Here is a 25,277-nt window from a genome sequence, read left to right as displayed (position 1 = left end):
ACCAGGCCACACGCCCTCAACATGGGGCTGTACCTTTTCAGCGAGGACTCCCTGGCAAAGCACCTCATCTCTATGTTGATAAGAACAAGGACCTAATCCCCACACCCCTGGCCCAGTGGTTGTGGGAGTCTGTGAGCAAGGTAGTTATTGGAATTTGGAAGCCGGGTTAAAAGTAAGGGGTCCCCCAGTTTTTACAACAAAATGTAAAAAGTCTCACAATGTAAATTCATCATCAATCACATTGTCCAGTGACACAGACCCATGTAAATTATGATTTCCAAATGCTGCTGACCCAATGAAAAAAAACAAATAACAAAAGATCACCTGCTACGCATCCGAACCCATAATTTCACTCCTACTGAATGTCCCCACTGCTGAAAGATAACCCCCAAGTTGAGGGCATGTGGCCTTGCATAGTTCAGGGAGGAAGGACCCCATGCTCATTACCCCCATTTTCAGCCAAGCTGTATACTTGAATAAGAGTTGAGTATGGATTTTGGGGGAATTTCTGGTATAGATTTTTGGCGGGGGGGGGGGGGGTTCCACCTTAAAATCTATACCAGACTCAAAGCTATAATATTAGGGGGACCCGGGGGGGGGGTCTTCGAAACTTTTATTAATCTTTGTGTAAAATGTGCTCTGTTTAGGGTGCCTTGATTCTAATGAAGGACCACTAAATATTTCATATACTTATGTCTGAGTTGGGGGTACAAGCAGATTTTAAACATTATATATATATATATTTTTATATATATATATATATATATATATATATATATATATATATATATATATACAGTATATACAGTATGAATCCAAAACAAGCAGCAATACAAACTAAAAGCAACAGTTTTAAGCATGCTATGCTCTTTTCAAGCTGATACAAAACAATAGACATGCACCAACTGTTTCAATACGAATACAAATTTGGAAAAAATGTGTGTGATTCAGAGATTCAGATGTATCCAAATCTCTGAATCACAATTGTAAGAAATTTCAACTAATCCAAAATCAATTATAACGAAAACAACAAACTCTTTCATTTCATTTGGATGACATAATGCAATAGTTTGGGCTTTTTGGTAATGTTTGATGCATCCGAAATAATGTAAGGACATAACAAATGATCTGAATTCATTTGGATCCTTTTTTTTTTCTAGTAAGCTCAGTGTGAATATTCTAGTGAGATTCTTTTTGTATGGGGGTTGAGACCATTTTTATGTCTTTTGGGCCGTTCACATACAAATTCAAGTCTGTTGGGAATAGGGAAATTAATTCAACTTTACATAACAAATGAATACGTATCAATTAGAATTAGTTTGTTTTATTTGGATGAGAGCGGTGTGGTATTCTTTGACTCTTGGATAATAAAATGATCCTTGAACTGACATTTTTCATTGTCATAAAAAATGCACTATATATGACATGGAAGCATGTTTCAATAAATACAGTAAGGTATAAAAGAGAAATAAGTGGATTAATTTCCTACTTATTGTTATTAACACATTAAAACGAATATAGACAATATTCAGAAAAAAAAACAAAAGAAAAACAGAACTTGAGAAAACTTCTGGATTGATTCAGAACAGGAACATTTACTCTCCCGAAGAAACGAATCATTCCGAAAAGGAATCAATCTATCATACAGATTATGAAGAAACTAAATTATTTACTTAACTAATGAAACCGAAACTAAATGGTACAGATTTTTCCATCATGCACATCTATTAAAATAGATAGCATCAAACATTTAGGCCTCATGCACATTGGACATTATAAAAAAGCTAGTAGCGTTAGCCGTAGATTGAGTTTTGCAGCATTTTTGATGTAGCGTTTTTTTAGCGATTGAGTTTTTTATCTTTTTTTTTTAGCAAAACTATGCTCCCACAAAAGCTTATGGCTCTAAAATGCTGAAAAATGCTGAATAGCTGCACTTTTCAGCATTTTTAGCTTTTATCAGAGTTAGAACATTTTTACAGCTAAAACAACTCCTCAAACCCACTAGTTCTGGGTTTTTTTTTTTCCAGCCAGAAAACGCCCCTGCCAAAAAATGCTGATAACAGCCTATGTGTGCATGGACACATATGATAACATGTAGTGACTACAGCGCTGCCCTAATAAGGTACATTCAAATAATGAGCAAAACATTCTTCTATTGTGATACAAAATATACATTTGGTAAAGTGCTAAGGATAGCCCTCTTTAACACTGTCAGCACTTTATCTTTAGCACTTTACCAAATGTTTATTTTGTATCACAATAGATTAATGTTTTGCTCATTGTTTGAATGCACTTTATTAGGGCAGTGCTGTAGTCACTACACATTATTAAATTAGGTTTTTAACCATCAACACAGCAGCAGCCTTATCAATGAAATACTTACCCAAAAGGATTCACAGACCTTCGCGCGGGTCCACACCCATCAATTACATATGATAACATGATGGCGAGCTTAGTGGCTGCAGAAAAAAAATGACTGAAGCCAAAAACAGCAGCTGTAAAAAATGTCCAGTGTGCATGAGGCCTTAATCAGAACCGGTAGGAGGTTATATCATCAGATTACTGTCAGGGTGCCAGGAAACCAGACCACACAGGGATGCAGGTAAAAAAAGTAGTTTATTGGAAAAAACAACAATAATCGCACAGCAAGAGTGAGCAAGTGAGAGCAGGAACAAGCCGGGGTCAAGTCCAGATGTGGGTAGTCATCCAAGCCAGGGTCCAGTCCAGAAGCAGGTAGTCTACCGATGCTGTGTTGTCTGCTAATGTGGGGTCGAGAGCTAGGAGAGTCATCAGCCAAGCCAGATCATACACGGAGGAACAAGGAGAACAGAAGACTGCTAGCAGAGATGCACCTTGGAGCACAAACGCAAGGGCAAGGACTGTAACCAGACAGACAGGCAGCAGGCAAGTGGTGATGCAATCAGTGTTTATAGGAGGCAGCAGTCTGCACATGTCCAAGATGGATGTCAACGGGAGGAGAGCAAGGTAAGACCTTGACAATTACCACACCATACTTTGATAGTCGTCTTAAAAGGAAAATTACATAAAAAGGTGCAAAGATAAATCAACTAGTATTCATCCAAAAATGAATAAAACATATTATAATAAAATAATATAAATATACAAAACACATCTTTCAAAAAGAGAAATAAATCATAGTCTTGGTTCATACCCCTTGTTGTGTATATGAACCCAGGGTGTGTATCTAAAATATCTCATGTTTCTTCAGTAGTAATACCTAATCACCTCCTGATGAGGGTTTTGAAATATAATCATTTGTCTGATATTTCAATTCTGAAGGGCCATGTCCTGCTTCTAAAAAATGTTGAACATGAAGCTTTTTCTGTTTATAGCTTATAGAATACAGTACTTGTGTTGTTCAATACAATCACGTGCCTTTTGTGTGGTCTCACCATTAGGGATGATCGAACGGTTCGGGTCGACCATCGGTTCGACCCGAACATTAACTTTTCGAAATGCGGCCAAATTCCGAACTTTTTGCTGAAAAAGTTCGGAATTCGGCAACCAGAACCAACCAAAATGCAATGGGACAGGAACTGGGCTTTAAAAGCCCGTGATTGGACCAGAACCATCAGTAAAAGCCAATTGAGGGGGCAGGAGGATGCTAGGAATGTGATTGGAGTGACTAGGGGGTCCAGAGGCCAATCAGTAGTGAATACGCCCCCCAGTATATAAGATAGCCCCGCCAAATCTCTAGCATTGTTATACAGGGATATGGAAGAGAGTGGAAGCAGTTCTGTTACTCCTGCTTCAAAAGTGTCATTTAGCAATTATTAGTGTGAGGAAAGGGATATCTAGTGTAGTTGGGGTACTATTTTCCACTATAGTTAGATTCAATCATCTAGTTTCTGTAGGGAAAGTGTCAAGTGTCAGGGGGACCGTAGTGTAGTGTAGGGTGAACTGACTCTGACTACTATGGCAGGGTGACCAAACCCTTCCATGTCAGGGTGACCACCATAGAAAAAAGATTGTTTGTATTAGAATTGCAGTAGAGCAGGAGAGTGGCTCCGCTACTTTTACACCTGGAAGTTCAGATGTTATGCCTGCCTCCAAAGACACCCAAAAAATGCCCAAAAAAACGCCTGCAACAAAAACGCCCAGGTGTGTTGTTGCAGGCGTTTATTGGGCTTTTTTGTGGACGTCTTTGGAGGCAGGCATTTGACATTTGAACTTCTGTGTAGGGGTATATATACACACACATGTATGTATATATACACATACACATATATAGGTGTGAAAGTAGCAGAACCCTATGCCTGCGCTAATTTAATTATTTACAGGCATAGGGCTCCGCTCCCATGACACCTATATGTGTGTATGTGTATAAATACATATATGTGTGTGTGTATATATATACCCCTATACAGAAGTTCAGATGTTATGCCTGCCTCCAAAGACGCCCAAAAAATGCCCAAAAAAACGCCTGCAACAACACACCTGGGCGTTTTTGTTGCAGGCTTTTTTTGGGCATTTTTTGGGCATCTTTGGAGGCAGGCATAACATCTGAACTTCTGTTTAGGGGTATATATACACACACACATATATGTATTTATACACATACACACATATAGGTGTGAAAGTAGCAGAACCCTATGCCTGCGCTAATGAAATTATTTGCAGGCATAGGGCTCCGCTCCTATCACACCTATATGTGTGTATGTGTATAAATACATATATGTGTGTGTGTATATATACCCCTATACAGAAGTTCAGATGTTATGCCTGCCTCCAAAAACGCCCAAAAAATGCCCAAAAAAATGCCTGCAACAACACACCTGGGAATTTTTGTTGCAGGCGTTTTTTTGGGCATTTTTTAGGCGTCTTTGGAGGCAGGCATAACATCTGAACTTCTGTGTAGGGGTATATATACACACACACACATATATGTATTTATACACATACACACATATAGGTGTGAAAGTAGCGGAACCCTATGCCTGCACTAATGAAATTATTTGCAGGCATAGGGCTCCGCTCCTATCACACCTATATGTGTGTATGTGTATAAATACATATAAGTGTGTGTGTATATATACCCCTATACAGAAGTTCAAATGCTACAGAGCTGAAACTTCACAGGTACACTTTTTAGACCCCCCAGACACTAAATACAAAGAAATCTCTTTTTTTTTTCAATAATTTTTTCAATAATTGGCTCTCTATCAAAAACGACAATTTTTAAGAACTTTTTTGTGTGATTAATAGTCCCTGGGGCATGACCCAGAACCCTAGGCACTTTTTAGGGGCATTTATTGGGTTTTAGGGCTTCAAAATTGTGTTTTTTGATTACCGAAGTTTGGGTCCCATTGATTTCAATGGGGTTCTGAAATATGGGCTGAACTTTCGGGAAGTTTGGGTGTTCTGGTCGAACCAAACTTTTCAAAAGTTCGATCATTCATACTCACCATTATTTTTAGGTCCACATGGAAAAATGAATAAATAAACAACATTTCCCAACCAACATGCCAATAATTGTTACATCTAGTATTTTTTGGTATCATCAAATTCTTAAAAAAAGAGCCCCTAATGAGACTTGAACATTCTAGACAGGAGACAGGGATAACAACCCAGTCTTTTGGTACCACTTGAATTAGCTTGTTAGGAAGCTGCCGATGGAAGATCCTCTCTAGTATCAATATCTTTGACTTCTGCAAAAAGCCTGCTGAACTTTGAAATCTGTAGAAAGGTTTCACTCAATAGTTGCCTATTTTGGCATAGGATGGCGAAGATCTGTTTGGAAAAAATAGTCTTCCAGAGCTACTGTAAAAGTTCTAGACTCTTGTGTCAGTAAGAGATATGATTTCTGGTTTTAAAATAAAGGTAAGTCCATAGTATTTCCATAGGCCTCATAATTTCCTTAGAGGGGCCGAAGGTGGTAGCTAGCACTGCAGCCATGGAACGTTTTTGTTTTAATTTCAGATCGCGCAGACGAAGGCCTACCACATTTGCTGATACTAAGATTAAAGTTCCAGCTGCAGACACCCACAGCCTCTGGAAGTCCTGGCAGAGTAAAATATACCTGCTTTGCTCCCTCTGTAAATCCTGAGGGCAGAGAGCTGGGCTGTGTCTAAGAGTGAGATTATAGCCATCATGTGGTGGTGGTGGCATGCAAGTAGGGATTAAAATCCAGACCAGTTCACACTATTTTTTCTAGTAATAATTTAAGATGTTTGATGATGATGATGGCTGTACCATTCATGGCTGCAGACAGTGTTTGCACTGTATTCTATAACTACTGCACTAATGGGTAAAGTGGCAAAACTGGGATCAGTCATCATATTGGGGGACTTCAATTATCCCGACATTGACTGGGAAGAGGGGACTACACACTCACAGAAGGCCCGTCTATTCACGGAAACCTTACAGGATAATTACATGTCTCAGTTGGTGGATTCCCCGACTAGAGAAAAAGCAATCCTGAATCTATTTATCACTAATGACCCAGACCTAATCTCGGAGGTAGGAGTCCAGGACAACCTGGGCTCTAGCGATCACAGGATGATCGCAATTAGTATAAATAACAATATAACAAGGCAAGTGGGGAACATAAGAACCCTAAACTTCAGAAGGGCAGACTTTCCAAAATTGTACTTATTGATGGAAAGGGTAAACTGGGACCAAAACCTAGGATCCCTGACCACAGAGGAAAAATGGGAATGCTTTAGGACCACATTAAGCAAATGCATCTTGCAGTGCATTCCTATGGGAAATAAATTTAGAAGAGACAAAGCCAAACCTGGCTGGCTAAACCATAGCGTTAAAAAACTTATTAGGGGAAAAAAATTGGCCTTCAAGAAATATAAAGCAGAGGGCACAGAATCGGCTTTCATACAATACAAGGAGGCAAATAAGAAAAGTAAACATGCAAATCAAGATGGCTAAAATCAACTTTGAGAGACAAATAGCGGAGGATAGTAAAAAAAACCCAAAGAAATTCTTTAAATATATCAACAGCAAAAAAACTAGGGCAGAGCATATTGCACACATAATTAACGATGATGGGAGGATGGTTACAGAGGACACTGAAAAAGCAACCGTGCTGAATGCTTTTTTCTCGTCAGTCTTTACACAGGAAAAGGAGGGGTACACTGACCATGACTGTATGGTTAGTAGTAATACACAGGACTTGCCGCTATGGCTTACAGAGGGTGAAATCAGGGAAAGGCTGGATAAACTTAACACAAACTAATCACCAGGCCCGGATGGCGTACATCCGAGAGTACTCAAGGAACTCAGTAAGGCTATATCTAGACCACTGTTCCTGATCTTTGCTGACAGTATTAGGACAGGAGATGTACCAGGGGATTGGAGAAAAGCCAACGTGATTCCGATATTCAAAAAGGGGCAGAGTCATATCCCGGGAAATTATAGGCCTGTCAGTTTGACATCAATAGTATGTAAACTTCTGGAGGGGATGATAAGGGACTATATCGTACAGTTTGCTAAAGACAACAACATCATCAGCAGTAATCAGCACGGGTTTACAAATGGGCATTCTTGTCAAACCAATCTCTTAACATTCTACGAGGAGGTGAGCTGTGAGCTAGATAGGGGCAGACCAGTGGATGTGGTGTACCTGGATTTCGCAAAGGCATTTGATACAGTTCCCCACAAGCGCTTAATTTATAAAATAAGGTCTGCAGGTATCGACAGCAGGGTTTGCTCTTGGATACGGAACTGGCTAAAAGGGCGTGTCCAAAGGGTGGTAATAAACAGTGCATACTCAGACTGGTCTGAGGTAGTAAGCGGGGTCCCCCAAGGCTCAGTCCTGGGACCAACCTTGTTCAATTTATTCATAAATAGCATTGAGGTCGGGGTCAGTAGTTCGATATCAGTTTTTGCAGATGACACAAAATTGGCCAGGGCAATAACTTCACAGCATGAAGCAGATATCCTACAGAATGACCTGGACAAAATAACGGAGTGGGCAACGACATGGCAAATGAGGTTTAATGTGGTGAAGTATAAGGTTTTTCACTTGGGGACTAAAAACATAAAATCACAATACACGTTAGGAGGGGAACCCTTGGGGGAATAAAAAATGGAGAAAGATCTGGGAGTCTTGGTTGATGATAGATTAGGCAATAGCATGCAATGCCAAGCGGCAGCTGCCAAAGCCAGCAGAATATTAGCATGCATAAAGAAGGGGATGTATTCCAGAGATAAGACTATAATCCTTCCACTTTATAAAACTGGTCCAACCGCATCTGGAGTATTCTGTCCAGTTCTGGTCGCCAGTCCTCAGGAGGGATGTGTTGGAGCTGGAGAGAGTCCAGAGAAGGGCAACTAAACTGATTAGGGGATTTGAGGACCTTAATTATGAAGAGCGTCTGCAATCGCTTGATTTATTCTCCCTGGAGAAGAGATGCCTGAGGGGGGACATGATAGCAATTTACAAATATCTCAATGGGGATCTCAGCTTAGAAAAAAAGCTGTTCAGTCGAAGGGATTGCACGAGGACTCGAGGGCATACAATGCGATTAGAGGAGAAGCGTTTTAACCTCAGGCAATGTGGGGGGTTCTTTACTGTGAGGGCTACAAGATTGTGGAATTCTCTACCACAAGAGGTGGTTTCTGCGGGAAGTATGGTGGCTTTCAAAAGACTCTTAGACGTACATCTCAAGGATCAGAACATTCAGGGCTATGTGAGATGATTACAGCCACACACACCTACACAGGTTGAACTGGATGGACTATTGTCTTTATTCAACCTCATCTACTATGTAACTATGTAACTCCTGACCCATTTACACTGGAATGTGTGCATTACCATGTGGTTCCACACATTCTGGCTTTGGCAGCATACTTCAATGAATTATTAATTTGGGGTAAAACAAACTATTTAAAAGGATATTACTTATGGAGTTTGGCTTTAAAGGCTCAATCATAGAAAATAAGTAAGTCCTTTCAGTGACCTGTGTATAACTAATACAGAAAAAACATACATAGTATGAAGCACTACTACTTTACTTTATTGTGTGTTATTTTCAGGTTGTCCTGGCAAGGGCTCATTTATGGTATACCATTTATACCAGAAGTTGCATTATAACCCGTTCCTTCATTATTTTTAACCCATTTACTGCCTCCAAGATATGGTATGCGTCGGTGGCAGCGCGGGAGTGGGGTAAACACAGTGGGTGTGTACATACTTTATAAGCCTACTATCAGCTTTTAAATAAAAATAATCTCAGATTGTAATTAACCACATCCCTTTAGGCCACATCCAACATTTAGAGCAATGTAAACCAGACAAAATATAATATTTCTTAATCAGCGCAATACCGTATCTAAAATTAAACAAAAAATAACCTATATCCCAATAATATACACTAGTGCAAACATTATTATAGATTGCTGTCCGTATTGATAAGTGTTTCAACTTCAGTCCAATAAATACAACTATAATAAAAATACAGAGCAATCTAATCTCATCTGTGTATAACCAATATGATTTCTACATATGAAAAAATTGTTTAGTATCGTGAATCAGGATTGATACAAGGTGACTAAAATTACATACAAAAAAACTCCAAGTGAAATAAACATGCAATGTATCTATTACAACATATTTAAAGATAGGAACCTTCAGTGATATTGAATAAGTCCAAAGAATAAATACACAAATAATACTGCCATCTCAGTGTGGAATAATAAACTTGGTCAGTCCAAAGGATCAACAGATAATTAACTCACATAGAGGTGGCAGAAAGAATTAACTCAAAACCAGGTGTTAAAAAACACTCCACCACCAGTGATTCATAGCAGCTCACCTCCAGCTTTGACTGCTGTTTTATCTGAGAGTCAAAGAATGCTGTTCCCCATTAGGGATGGTCAAACTCTGAATGGATGGATGGATGTCTCTAGATGTATCAGGATCCCAGTTATTCCTCATATATGGTGGTCCACCATAGGGAACAAAAACAATATATCTAGTGCTCTTTGTAAAAACTTTTATTATCACACAAATGACAAGAGTTCACTCACATAATGGAGCACTAAGCCATGCCAGCTGTAATATGATCGTAATGTACATCCACTGGCTCCCAGCTGTAAATATCGATGATGGTCATGGGTGTAGCCAAATGTCAGCTCCTTCCTCCAGACGCGTTGCGTCCTCAAACAGACTTCTTCAGTGGGGTGGAGCTAGGATATGACATACCCTCTTTTATATTCACCTTCCTGTTGACTGCCCCTATAATGTGTCATCTAGATTAGTTTAACGACGGCTCCACATCCAATAGGAGACCGAACTACTGATCCTATCCTCTCATGCTCCCTCCCTCTAATTGTCAGCACTCATATCCCCCAGATACTGTGCATCGCTGAGTGTGTTGGCTAAGATAAGTTCGCTGACGATTCCAAAATCGTATGGAGAACAGGGTTGCCGCTCCCATTCAACGCTTACCCTCTCCCTCCAATCGTCAGTGCTCATCTCCTGCAGACACTATACATAGCTGTGCATGTTGACCGGAACTAACAGTCCGGTGACACCTCCCTCAAGCCCAGCTATCTTGCCACAGGAGACACTCAGCCCATACACACCAACTCAAAGCGATTTACATATCATAGGGGAGCCGACAGCTACTTTCTATGCACAGATGCCCTAATCACAGCAGCATAAGCGGCTTTTCTCTGAATATTCACAATGCTGGATATATTTAATAAAGCTGACATCTCCGCTGTATTCCAAAACCATCCCTCATAAAAAAAAACATTAAAAAAACACAACATCAGACAATAGGATGATATTGTGACATATGAGCCAAAAAATCCTAAATTTAATCCATCCTACTATGTTGGGAATGTGTCACATAACTTGTAAATATAGCTATTAAAAATCGCCTGAAAATCATTACGTACAATGTGTATATAACATAAATACAAATAAAATATATCATATATCATAAAATCATATATAAGATCATATATAACATTAACCTTAAGGGCTCTTTCACACAGGCGTTCCGTATGTCCATATATCACCCCATCCGTTTGCGGGTGATATACGGACATAATGCATGTCAATGGGATTGCAGATGTCAGCGGATGACCATCCACTGACATCCGATTTGTGTCCTTTCAGTTCTGTTCCATTTTTTGGAACGGAACAGAACCCTATTTTCCTTCCGTTAAAAAAACCGGAACGGATGCAAAATCGGATGTCAGCGGTGTCATCCGCTGACATCCGCAATCCCCATAGACATACATTATGCCGTATATCATCCGCAAACAGATGGGATGATATGTGGACATACGGAGCGGATGACACAAGTGTCATCCGTGTCCGTGAAAAAAAAAAAAAAAAGTGCCTCAGCGGAAGAAGAAATCGGAGCGGCCGTGTGAAAGAGCCCTAAATCAATATATTGAAAATAATAATCAATACCAAAAAACAGAGTATATAGTATACATATACACTATATAAAAAATGAGAGTAAATTAAATTAACCTAACTAAAAAACTTTTTACAATTATATTTAAAATGAACCACTAAATTTTATGAGAGTCCTGCATAGGTCTTATCTCAGTACCCTGAAATAGAACACTATTAATAATTTCTTAACTATCACTAATAAAACTATTCAGGTCAAATTCTATATTTAAACCTCTTGGTGAGAGTACTCTGGTCTCAAAAATTCAAAAGGATTCCCATTTACTAAGTTGTCTAATGTAACTGTCCTCTCTCCAAAGTTTATCAACTCTTTCTATACCCCACAGTTTTAAAACAGTATGATTTTTTACATGAGCATATTTGTTATGTTTAGAGACACTGTGCGTCGTGACACCTTTTCTAAACTTTTAATATGTTCAGCTATCCTCACTTGTAAACCCCTACAGGTCCGACCTATATACTGTAACCCACAGCTACATTTGTAGCTGTGCGAGTTATGTTACGTTATGTGAGGGAGCTCTTGTCATTTGTGTGATAATAAAGTTTTTACAGCGAGCACTAGATATATTGTTTTTGTTCCCTATGGTAGATCACTAATATGAGGAATAACTGGAATCCTGATACATCTAGAGACATCCATCCATCCATTCAGAGTTCAACCATCCCTAATGGGGAACAGCGTTCTTTGACTCTCTGAAAAAGCTGATGGTGAGCTGGTAGGAATCACTAGTGATGGAGTGTTTTTGAGCACCTGGTTTTGAGTTAATTATCTCACATTGAGATGGCAAGATTATCTATAGATCCTTTGGACCGACCAAGTTTATTAATCCGCACAGAGGTGGCAGGATTATTTGTTAAGTGGGAGTATATGGCATGATTTATAATATCTTGGCGTATACTTCCCCTTTTTTTAGAGTTTTGTGATAGAATATGGGCCGTGTGATATAGGCTATATGTATTTGTTATTGGTTTGCATCCGATACTTGATTGCCTATAATCATGCTGATTATGCGGCGGCTGTTCTGTCAGAGGCTTTAAAATCTGGTCTGCTGGGCCGTATGGTCACTCCCCTTTGAGAAAGTCAGAAATGACGAAACGTGTCAGAGCATAACCATACGGCAACCGGAAGTAGCCCAAGGTGACGGACGGACATCCCTGGGAGGAACTCCATCAGCGCGGAGAGGGTGAGAGTACCCGGGACTGTGCAGCATTACCTATGTAATATAGCTATGTGCTTTATACAAACGTATGTCTGTAAGTGCATTTTGTGAGTGGTTTAATAAAATATTGGCATTTTAAAGCGGTATCACACTAGTGCGGCTATTGTTTTTTACATTCCTATATGGATGGCGTGTGATTGGAAGAGGAGGAGGAAGTTTATCTAGGATATCCTTGGGGTATGATAATCCATCAGTAACCCTACCAAGTGGAAAGGAGGTGGTGACGGATGATCCGGTGTTTGGAGGCTTTATACCCCGAGAGTTTGCCTTATCCATGAGAGTGGGTGGGCATTAATTTCTGGTGAGTTCCCAATCTCTCTGGGGTGACCAGCACACTGGTGAAGGACAAGGAGGTGTTCTCTTTTAAGCTGCACACTGGGATTTCAGCTCCCTTCCATCCTGGATTTCTGAGTATCTTTGTATTTATGGACTTCCTCTTTAGGCATCATTATGTGATGGACTTTATCTCCTCTTGTTAACATTTGCTAACAATTACTCTATGAGGTGTACAGCAATGTGCTATATATGACCTTAATCTGTTTGCGCTACTGGTGCCATTCCTTTCAAACAGGACAAGTTGGTGTTTTTTATCATATAGGATTATTTGTTTATTTATTCTTTGGACTGATTCAATATCACTGAAGGTTCCTGTCTTTGAATATGTTGTAATAGATACATTGTATGTTTATTTCACTTGGAGTTTTTTTGTATGTCATTTTAGTCACCTTGTATCAATCCTGATTCACGAATACTAAGTGCCGGCTCACACTTATGCGCTTGCGCTTGCAATGCGAATTTGCATTGCGAGTTTACCTTGTGTTTTTCAATAGTACCAGCGCGATTGTAATGAAAATTTGATTGCGTTGATTATGTTAATTAAGCTCAGGAGGGGTGGAGCTGAGGGGAAAATCAAACAAAAAATAAGAATTCGCACATAAGAATTCGCACATAAGAATTCGCACATATCTGAACTGATAATGCGAGTCCAGACTGATTTACATTTATGTCTATGGAGAATAAATTCGCAACGCAACGCTGTAAACTCGCACAAGACCCTTTTTATCATCGCATCACATTCGCATCTGGATCGCAACGCATAGATGTGAATTTTGTAAATGCATGCGATTGGAGACTATTTAGAACGCATCGCATTCGCAGCACAAGCGCATAAGTGTGAACCGGCACTAAAAGACTTTTCATATGTAGCTATCATATTGGTTATGAGATTGCGCTGTATTTTTATTAATGTAAACCACATCCACTTTTTATCACGGCATGATATTTTCTTTTCCTCTAGGTCTAGTGCACACAGGCCCACTGACTTCATAAAATGCCCTTGGTATAATGTGTGTGTGTGTGTGTGTACCACTGTCCCAAACTGAGTAGCATATGAAAAAAAAAAAAGAACTAAAAATCATATAAGAGACAGGTATCAAAATACACATTATTAAGTCACATGGTTCAATAAACCTTAATGTAATTATCTTGCTGATTCAAATTTTGTGACAATGATGTCATACCCCTGATTGTCCAACATCTGAACAGTGGTATATATTAAGGAGTTAAGGCAATCAAAGACAACGGTAAAACACTGGCAAAATAGTTAAGCTTAAAGCATAACTGCATGAATGTAAAAACTTTGCAAAGTGCAAGTAGTCCATGACACCACATAAAATATTACACAAGCAGATAACAGTCAGGTAAATGGAGATGATGCATGAAACAAGGTTTAAAGGTGCTGTATTTGTATTTCATATATAGAGATAATAGAAAACATAACAAGAAATCATGGCTAATTAGAGCTCACTGCCCATGAAATTCATCCATGAAAATAGAAGCAGCTATAAACTACAGTAGAAGCACTATAATAAGCCCCAGACTATGAGCATGCGAGTGTCAGTTTGATGCGAGTAATATTTAAAAAAACATACGTATCCTAAGGAGAAAACAGCAGGCATTGACATAGAAGACAGGCAGCTAAACAGCCAGAAGCATATATGGAGATATCAACTACAGATGAGAACTTGCCATATGGGAACAGAGTGATATGGTAAAGCACTCTTTTTATTTACTAAGGTAATCCTGCAGCACCCAGCTGCACTGCTGAATTGTGAAGAAAGTTTAGCTGTTTCTCCAGATACACAGGGATAAAAACCTTCAGGTGCATTACAATTCGGAGCACCATATCTCCCCTCCAGCAACTCCTTCAGCAAGTCTTAGTAGCATTCCTATCAGTTAAAATTCAGAAATGTTTGTCTGCAACACCAAAATTAAACATTTTTGCAGCTGTCATGGAACCTAAAAAATCTGTATACACAGTAGTAATGGAGTATATAGTGCAATAAGTGTTGTGTGTACACAAATGTCTATGCAGAACAGCAAAAAAGGTAAAAAAAGTCCAATTGGAGCATTCAGGGTAACTTTCTGCCGATCTCAATGCACCAGATGCAGCAACCCTGAAGAGGCTGAAGTATCTCTAGGCCAGTGATGGCAAACCTTGGCACCCTAGATGTTTCTGAACTACATTTCCCACGATGCTTAACTACACTGCAGGGTGGATGAGCATCATGGGAAATGTAGTTCCAAAACATCTGGGGTGCCAAGGTTCCCCATCACTGCTCTAGGCAAACAGATAAGAATAACAGCAGTGCACAATCTGAGCATGTAGTATATTAACAGATTTATTGTGGTGAAAAGATAAACTGTCACATTGTGACAGTTTAAATCAGGCTCATCACATAGTAAGAGCTTCCGATGGATGGTCTCACAGCAACAGGGAACCTCAGACTCAGATAGGAGTACTGGGTGGAAGGATACTCCTGCAGGACTAAGCAAACACACCTGGGGGCACCAAACTAAGTGTAGCATTAATAGTACTGAGAAATAATCATCATCAAGCCTGACGTCCAGAGATTCAAGGCTGCAAGTTGTAGAAAGAGGCTCTCCATTCCAGATGCATAAACCGCTTGCCGATTACATACAAAAAGTGCCATTTCTTCTTCCCATGTGAATCATTAATTTTCAAGTATTTCTCAATATTTTTAATGCTGCGCTTAGTTTGCTGACCCCTGGTGTGCTCTTTTGGTCCTGCAGGTCCACCCCGTACTCCTATCTTGGTCAGAGGTTTCCTGTGGCAAAACTGTCCATATGTGATGAGCCTGTTTTTATCTGTCACAATGTGAGTCGCCATTTGTCTTTTCCCCACATTAAATCTGTTAATATACTAAACTAAGATTGCGCGCTGCTGTTCTTCTTACCTAAAAAATCCGAAGAACCATATTTTTATTCTACTGGTCCTGCGCTTTTGGAAAATGTATAATTTGGTGGTCTTTTACAAAAGATGTAAGTAAAAATGAAAAAAAAAAAATCACCATGCCAAAACTGATTTACTGGTAAATAGCTTGCCAAGTTCATTCTTTAATTTTTATTAAACTTTCTAAATCATTTTTAAAACATTAGCCCACCATACCAGCCATACTGGCTAATTTCTGCTGATGAAGAGGAAGATTTCCTTGAAACACATCCCGTTGCAACCTGGATCCTCTGGTGGTGTCCTCAGTGTGGTGAACCTGCCCTGGGACATTAGTGGTGGCTCAGTGCCTAGGAAGTGCCAGCACATTCTAAGCCATCCAGACACTGGGTTATGGACTGATCCCCTGTGCGGCTCAGGACAGTGCACTGACAGCGGCACACAGCTTTGCCTTTAATTGCTCCTGATGCATTTACCTTTGTGAGTAGGATCTTTTTACATTTTTTAATAAAAGCTTACATTGACATACTACATTGGATCAGTGGCGCTGTCTGTCCCCTTCCCCTATTTTGACTTCACACAAATGTTATTGTCATTGATTGTTTAACCACATACTGCCCGTCCACCGTCAAATGACGGCAGAGCGGTGCAGCTATTGTTCTGGGACGCCATAATATGACGGCGCACCAGAAAGGCCTCTCTCGCGTGCCCGCGGGGGGAATGCAGTGCGGCGATCGTGGCCGCGCCATGTTGCTAGGACACAGTCCGACCCCGATTTTGGTAAAGAGCCAAAGACATGGCTCTTTACCCATGTGATCGGCTGTGATTGGACACAGCTGGTCACATGTAAATGAGGAAGTGCCGTTTATCGGCTCTCCTCGCCTCACACTGTCAGAGTGTGAGGCAAGGAGAGCCGATGAACAGCTCCTCCTCACAGGAGAGACCAGGACAGGAAATCAGGGCACAGATCATGAGTGTCCTGATTACAGAAAAGAGAAATAGTGCCAATCAGTGCCCACAATCAGTGCCCATAGTGCTGCCAGTCAGTGCCCATCAGTGCTTGCTCATCTGGGCACTGATTGATACTGACTGGCAGCACTATGGGCACTGATTGTGGGCACTGATGGTGCTGCCCGTCAGGATTAATATGCGTAAATTTCTGGATTGGATAGTAGACACAATATCCTCGTGCAGTATAAGGAGCCAATTGGAAGTCTCAATACTATTTTTTTTGTAGGAAAGTAAGTTAAAATCCTTAGCATCAATAAAATTGGTACGATTCCAGGTCATTGTATCCATATGTAGAAGGGCTAGTGTCCAGTAAATCCATTGGGCAGAATGGAAAAAATCCACAGTGGTGTACAACAACCGGCCGCTGACACAGAGACGTAGACGTTCAGGAGCCAATTGCTTGCGCACAAAACGCACAAAACGCACCGTCACAGAAACACTTCCCTTTTGTGTTTCAGGCTGGTTTCATCGGCATCCTATTCCGATCTGGCATTTCTGCCCTGTGAATTTTAAGTGTAATTTTAAGTATGCCTTTGCTGTGTGTTAGAAATATCTTATTAATTGACAACTTTGTGTAAGAAAATATATTTTCATTTTCATTCTGCATTTTCCAAAAACTTGTGACAAAAAAAATAAGTCTTTAAAAGACTCTCTATGCCTCTGAGAAGATACCCTAGGGTGTTCACTTTCCAAAATGTGGTGAGTGTTTCTATTGTCCTGGTGCTCAAAGACCTTCACAAATCTGATAGTCAAATTAGATGTGTAAATTATGCCTCTAGAATTCCTGAAAGTGCACTTGGATTTTGGGCCCCTCTATGCGTTGAGGCTGTGAACAATGCTCACACATGTGATATCCTCACACTCAGGAGCAGTAAAAGAATGTGTTTTGGCATATAATTGTAAGTATGCCTATGACATGTGTGACTTGTTAAAATTATATCTTTGCATAAAAAAAAAAAAAGTGTGACAAAAAATTACAACTTAAAAAAATTCAACATGACTCTTACTAAATAGCTTGGACTGTTTACTTTCCAAAAAAAGGTAATTTTGGGGCTACTTATACTTTCTTGACTTTCTTTCTTTTTTAGGACCTCAAGAAATTCGATAGGCAGTCAGAATATCAAGATCGATCAATTTTCAAATACTTTATATATACCATGCTTTGTAGACTCTATAGCTTCCACATACATATACAGGTATTTGTTGTATTCACCAAAGAAATGCAGCAGAATACATGTTGGCCTAAATGTATGAAGAAAGATTATTTATTTGCAAAATATTATAACAGAGTCTAAGAAAAACACACAAGAGCTCACTAAATGGTACTAGAGCACAGTTAATGAGATCAGCTGGATGGACTGATGTATGTTTCTATGTAAATAGTTCATGAAATAAGGCATGTATCCACAGGGTCCATGAAAAAGGTTTATTGAGCACATAAGGACAGATGAAATGGTTCTTTAACCACTTCTGGACCGGAAGATTTTCCCCCTAAATGACCTGGCCATTTTTTGTGATTCAGCACTGCATTATTTTAACTGACAATTGCGTGGTCGTGCGATGTTGTAGCCAAATAAAATCAATGTCCTTTTTTTTCCCACAAATAGAGCTTTCTTTTTGTGGTATTTGATCACCTCCACATTTTTTATTTTTTGTGCTATAAACAAAAAAAAAAAGAGCGACTATTCTGAAAAAAAAGAAAACAATATTTTTCACTTTCTGCTATATAGCATTCCCCCAAAAAAATTTAAGCATCACATTGTTTCATCATTTTAATATTTGTATTCTGCTACATATTTTTGGTAAAAATTATGGATTGGTTTGCGCAAAAGTTATCGCGTCTACAAACTAGGGGAAAGATTTATGTCATATTTATTTGTTTTTACTAGTAATGGCGGCGATCAGCAATTTTTAGAGGGACAGATCGGACACCTAACTGACATTTTTGACACTTTTAGGGGGACCAGTGACATTACTACAGTAATCAGTGCTAAAAATATGCACTGTTACTGTACTAATGACACTGGCAGGGAAGAGGTTAACAGCAGGGGTGATCAAAGGGTTAAACGTGTCCCTGGGGGTGCTTTATAACTGTGTGGGGGATGCACTTATGGAATAAACACAGGGACCTGTGTTCCTAAAAAGGAGGAACACAGGAGCCCTGTGTTCATTGCTGACAGAACGGCGATCTGCCGTGTTTACAACAGCAGATTGTCGTTCTGTCTCCACGGGAAGCAATCGCGGGTGCCCGGCGGCAATCATGGCCACTGGACCCGCAGATCAGCTTCCCCTGTAGCAAATGGCCACTGGACCCACAGATCAGCTTCCCCTGTAGCAAATGGGTGCACGCCTCCACTCGCGGTCCTGAGAGTATAGTTACAGTACATCGTTATGCAGGACAGAGTCAACCTGCCGCAGTATATGTACTGCTGGCAGTCGGCAAGTGGTTAAAATAAATGATGCTGTGGTAAAAAGCTCACTGTGACACTGTAAGGATGACAGTGATAGCATACAACCCTTAGGCTCCGTTCACATGTTAGCGTATGGATCACGGGCAGAACCGCCGCGGTTCCGCCCGCGATCCGGAGATTATTGCAAATCGCGGGACGCCTGTGCGTTGCCCGTTGATTTGCAATAGACCCCCAAACGCTCAGTGATGTTGCCGCGATTTCCCCCTGCCGAATCGCGGTAACATCACAAAAAAAAATCGCGGGACGCAATACGATCCAAAGAAGCTCTTGTACTTTTGTGGTCGTAATGCGTCCCGCGATTTTTTTTGCGCAATGTTACCGCGAATCGTCAGGCGGAAATCACAGCAACATCACTCAGCGTTTGGGGGTCTATTGCAAATCAACGGGCAACGCACAGGCGTCCCACGATTTGCAATAATCTCCGGATCGCGGGCGGAACCGCGGCGATTCTGCCCGTGATCCATACGCTGACATGTGAACGGAGCCTTAGGCATCATGATAATTGCTTTTTCAAAGCTTTGAAAAAGCAGCAAGACCACAAAACGCCTTGTCATGGCAACTGTTTTGCTTGTGGTTCAAGCCTCCTTCCTGTGAGCATTGTGGCTTCCTCCCAGCCTTTTTCAGTTCCTGTGAGGTCATGTCCTGTATGACTGCATGTCACTTCCTGTGTACCAGCCATTGTTGGAATTTGCTGTTCAACCTCTACAAACTGAGCATCATCTCTCCAGCTTATTCTGGCTTCTTCTTTGGAGTCACCTATTTATCCAGCGGTTCACTCAGTGCCTGAGGCAAGCTATTACTGTCGTCTTTACAGTGTCACAGTGAGCTTTTTACCGCAGTATTATTTATTTTAACCACTTTAGCTCCAGAAGATTTACCCCCCTTTCTGTCTGGCCATTTTTTGCTATACAGCACTGCCTTACTTTAGCTGACAATTGCCCGGTCATGCAACGCTGTACCCAAATAAAATGTTTGTCCTTTTTGGCCCACAAAAAGAGCTTTCAGCTTTCTTTTGGTGGTATTTGGTCACCTCTGCTTTTTTTTATTTTCTGTTCTATAAAAAAAAAAAAAAACGACCCACAATTTTGAAAAAAATGTACTTTCTGCTATAAAACATAGCTAATAAAAAATGTAAAACATTGAATTTCTTCATCAATTTATGCCATTCTGTATTTTGCTACATATTGTTGGTAAAAAAAAAAAAAAAAAAACTCAATAAGCGTATATTGATTGGTTTGCGCAAAAGCTATAGCATCTACAAACGATGTGATATATTTATGGAATTTTTATTTATTTATATTTTTTTAAGTAATGGCTGAGATCAGTGGGGCTGTGATATTGGACAAATTGGACACTGACACTTTTTTGGGGACCAGTGACATTATTACAGTGATCTGTGCTAAACATATGCACTGTCACTGTATTAATGACACTGGCTGGGAAGGGGCTAACATTAGGTGCAATCAAAAGTTAAACTGTGTGCCTAGCTGGTGTTTTACTGTACTGTGGGAGGTGCTTTTACTAAAGGAAGGCATAGATCTATGTCCCTGATTTGCAGGAACACAAGATCCATGCCTTCCTTACTGACAGAACGGGATGTGCCTTATTTACATAAGCAGATCACTGTTTTGCCTGTGTACCTAATGATCAGTGGTGCCAGTGGGCATGGGGTCTATGCGACCCACTGATCAGCTCCCGCTGTGTGGAATCACAGTCAGAGCGAGCCACCGGTGGCGTGAACTTGTGCCTGATACCCAGAAGTGCAGGATCATGTATATATACGTGACCCTGTGCAGCGCATCCGCCCTGTAGCAGTAGAACTGCTATAGGGCGGTTGGCAACCAGTTAAAGAGGAATTTTATCTGTCCTTATGTGCTCAATATAACTTTTTATGGACCCTGTGGATACATGCCTTATTTCATGAACTATTTACATAGAAACATACACTCACAGGCCACTTTATTAGGTACGCCTGTTCAATTGCTTGGTAACACATATTGCTAATCAGCCAATCACATGGCAGCAACTCAATGCATTTAGGCATCTAGACGTTGGGAAGACAACTTGCTCAATTTCAAATCAAGCATCAGAAAGAAGAAGAAAGGGGATTTAAGTGACTTTAAACATGACATGGTTGTTGATGCCAAACGGGCTGGTCTGAGTATTTCAAAACTGCTGATCTACTGGGATTTTCACACACAATTATCTCTAGGGTTTACAGAGAATGGTCCGAAAAAGAGAAAATATCCAATTCAATTGTTTGTGTTTTTTTTTCCCTTTACAATAAGGATGTTGCATTTGGTAATTAACAGAAATTAAGAAATCCTTTTTTTAATCAAAATTTTTAGGCTTATTTTTTTAAATAAAAAAAAAAAACAGTTGTGATTAAATATCACCAAAAGAAAGTTATATCGGCCTCAAAGAAATATATACAATTTATGTGGGTATGGTGCAATTGCCATTCAGAATGTGACACTAATGATAACTGAAAAATGGCCTGGGCAGAAAATAATTTTAACATGGTGGTCATAAACCAAAGTTGACAAGGGAAGAACCCTGCAGAGGAGGAAAGTTGGGCTTTTAATGTGCCCAAAAATCTCAAAAGAAAAACAGATCATAAAAAGTGTATACATTTTATTAAAAAAAAATTGTTTAAAATCGACATATGAGAATACAACATATAAAAGGTGTATCACATAACACAACATATGCTACAGTGCAGTAGATCGATGCGTTTTGCCCACAGTCTGGGCTTCCTCAGGATCCGGATTATAAAAACGTGAATACATTTTCAATAAAATGTATACACCTTTTATAATCTACAAAAGGGAGCAAAGTATAAACTCAAGAAACCGGCAATCTGGCTTTGTTCACCCGGTGCTTAAAATTACCCTAAAATTGAAATTAAAATTAAATAAAGCTGCTGCTATAATAGTATACAGACATAAATAAGGTGCATAAAACCAGATCCACAAAGCCCAAAGGCTCAAAGACTCTTTCACACACTAGCAGCGCTACAGTCCATAAAATGAACATAAATATCAGAAAATTGAGGGAAAGTCCATGCATGCAGTCCCAAATACGAAAGGTTGCTGGAGAAGGTGTATCCTTGCAGGGAACCGGAAAAAGACCTCCCCCACACCACTGTGTGCACCCTTATGTGGGAACACTTACCAGATAAAATCTGCATATGCGCCAAACATATCAGCAAGTGGGATCACCTTAATCTCCTTCAACTCTCCGAAATTCAAATTCAGTGGGACCACCGTAAGGTATCGGACTGTAACCGCCTCACCAACATATGGACCGTTTGCATAGAGAATAATAGAGCAACATAGCGTAATCCAGCAAAAAAATGTGCCTTTATTCCCAAACAATATACCCTTCAATAGTTGCACTTACAAAAGACATAAATCATAAAGCATGACAGAATGTAAGCCGACAGTCCTACCGATATCTCCCATCCAGTACGCCCGTAGCCCGGTACCTGGCTGCGAGCTTTGAGGGATCGGCGTGTGACGAGAGCATCCTGCGTGATTACGTGATCACGCGCTGACGCGTTTCGTCAGCAGATGACTTCTACGGAGGGCGTGGTCACGTAACGTAATCACCACTATTTACATGCATTGCAATGGGCGGAGATGGTAGTCTCCCTCCCACTTCCGCCCTTTTCTCAAAACTCATCGTGTGTACTGCACTTCCGCCCTCATCTGGCGTCACCGCTTTCACCGCCCGGATCTAGGTCTGCGCACACGCACAGACCTCACAATCTGAATCTGGATCATCAGCGGATCATATAGCCCATACTTTTGACAGTATTTATAGCCAGCACTAAATGACTTCAGCACTAACACTAGGCTTACTCATAAAAAGTGCAAGTTATCATGCATATACATAATTAGTACATTATACATCAAAACCACTTAATACTTATAACATCTTATGACACTTAGTTTAAAATGACACTTAGATTAAAATTGGCAGCAGGATGATTCCACATCCCCACAATCTCATAGGTTGTTATATAAAATCAATATGCAGGTATAAAAGCAGCATAAATATAGATATAAAACCATTAAGACCTATATATATATATATAAATATATATAAAAAATATATATAAAAAATATATATAAAAAAAAATAATATTTTATATATAAAAAAACACAGAAGTCACAGGTCAATAATTACTGATAAAACAATTGATGTCGAGATCTATGTCGAGTCCCCTCGGATGCAAAGAGTTAGTTTGAAAAATCCAGTATGTTTCACATTTTGATAATTCTCTAACTCTGTTGGAGCCCCTCCACACAGGATCAACCTTTTCTATGCCCCAAAATTTTAAATGTGTGGGATCCTGATTATGATGCTCTTTGAAATGGAGGGAAACATTGTGGTCTTTAAACCCTTTTCTAATATTAGCAATATGTTCTGATATCCGAATTGCTAGGGTTCTCTTAGTCCTGCCAATATAGAGTAGACCACAAGGGCACTCCATGCCATACACGACATGGGTCGTGTGGCATGTGATTAGATCCTCGATCTCAAAGTTTTCCCCATTAGCAGATGAATGGAAAGAAGTGAAACCCCTTAAATGGGTCTGCACTTGTTTACATGTTTTACACCTTCGACATGCATAAAACCCTGTCTTGTTCTCCCAAAACATTGTGGGTTTCTTGGGGGGGTCCAACACCTTCCGCACAATCTGATCTCCAAATGTAGGTGCTTTTCTATATATAAAGGAAGGCCTGGATGGTAGATTATTGCCAAGGATCTTATCAAGGCATAGCACCCCCCAATGTTTCCTAATAATGTCCTCAATCTCCTTGTGTTGGGAATTATACTGGGTTAAGAAACTCCACTCATGTTTATTGTCCGAAGTATTAACCCGTTCTGTTAAGCAAGACTGTTGGGAAATTGCCGCCACCTCAGATATATTTCTATCTAGGATTTCTCCGTCGTATCCCTTTTCTAGGAACCGCTGGCGAATCACCTGAGCTTGTGTCTGGTACTCCGCATCGGTGGTGCAATTCCTCCTTACCCGTAGCAGTTGCCCCTTAGGGATGTTACGTAACCAACTACTATGGTGTCCACTATGGATGGGGAGGTAACCATTACGGTCCGTGGGCTTGAAGTAGACCCTAGTCTCCAAAGCCCCGTTCCGCAACATGACCTCCACATCCAAATAGAAGGAACCGGGGTGCTAGGAACACTGGTTGGAACTATCCCATTGTTTACCTGTACTCCAGGATTTTGCCATACATAAATCTGTCCACCTTTAAAATCCTGTGTTTTACGTTTTTTCCTTCTTAATACTAGTTGCTGCAATTCCATACCTGCTTTGTTAAAAAAATCAAGCCACTCTTTGATAGATACATCATCATGGAGTGCATCCTGGGGAGTCACTTCCCACCTTAGACTCCTCATGATGATGTCTTCTTTGATGTACTGATTAAAAGTGCAAATGTCCCACCAAGTCTTTACTTGCTTTTCCAGTAACTTACCCAGCAAAGTAAGGTCAGTGGCTAAATCTTGTGCGGGTTCATCCACAACTTCCTCAGAAAAAATGCTATCAATTTTCAGATTGCAGTTTTTGAGAAAAGAGATAGCATCCATAGCTGCCAGGTTAAAATAGACAAATATACAAAAGGGAGCAAAGTATAAACTCAAGAAACCGGCAATCTGGCTTTGCTCACCCAGCGCTTAAAATTACCCTAAAATTGAAATTAAGGGAGGATAGGTTCGTCTATGCCCAGCGAAGGTCACAGCTTAAGATGTACAAGAGGTACATCGATGACCTGTTTTTTATATGGGAGGGTCCTGAGAATGAGTTGGCAGAATTTGCCGACACGTTAAATGCTAATACCAATAACATCAGATTAGAGTTTAACTGGAGCCAGGCCTCAATCCATTTG

At 40.1% G+C, this 25,277-nt stretch overlaps 1 protein-coding gene across 1 annotated transcript; it reads right to left on the bottom strand.

Annotated features, from left to right (window-relative positions):
* Positions 1–23,542: 23,542 nt before the first annotated feature.
* On the bottom strand, positions 23,543–24,532 carry LOC309550575 (uncharacterized protein; the record flags this gene model as incomplete). Its single annotated transcript, XM_082250923.1, has 1 exon — positions 23,543–24,532. One exon carries the CDS (start codon positions 24,530–24,532, stop codon positions 23,543–23,545), a length of 990 nt encoding a protein of 329 aa, XP_082107049.1.
* Positions 24,533–25,277: the final 745 nt, after the last annotated feature.

This window comes from Pelophylax lessonae (genome assembly GCF_965119305.1).
Source record: "Pelophylax lessonae genome assembly, chromosome: 3".
NCBI classification, from domain to species: Eukaryota; Metazoa; Chordata; class Amphibia; order Anura; family Ranidae; genus Pelophylax; species Pelophylax lessonae.
The sequence above is the reverse complement of the archived record's forward strand: the minus strand, read 5'-3'. Positions and strand labels throughout refer to the sequence as shown.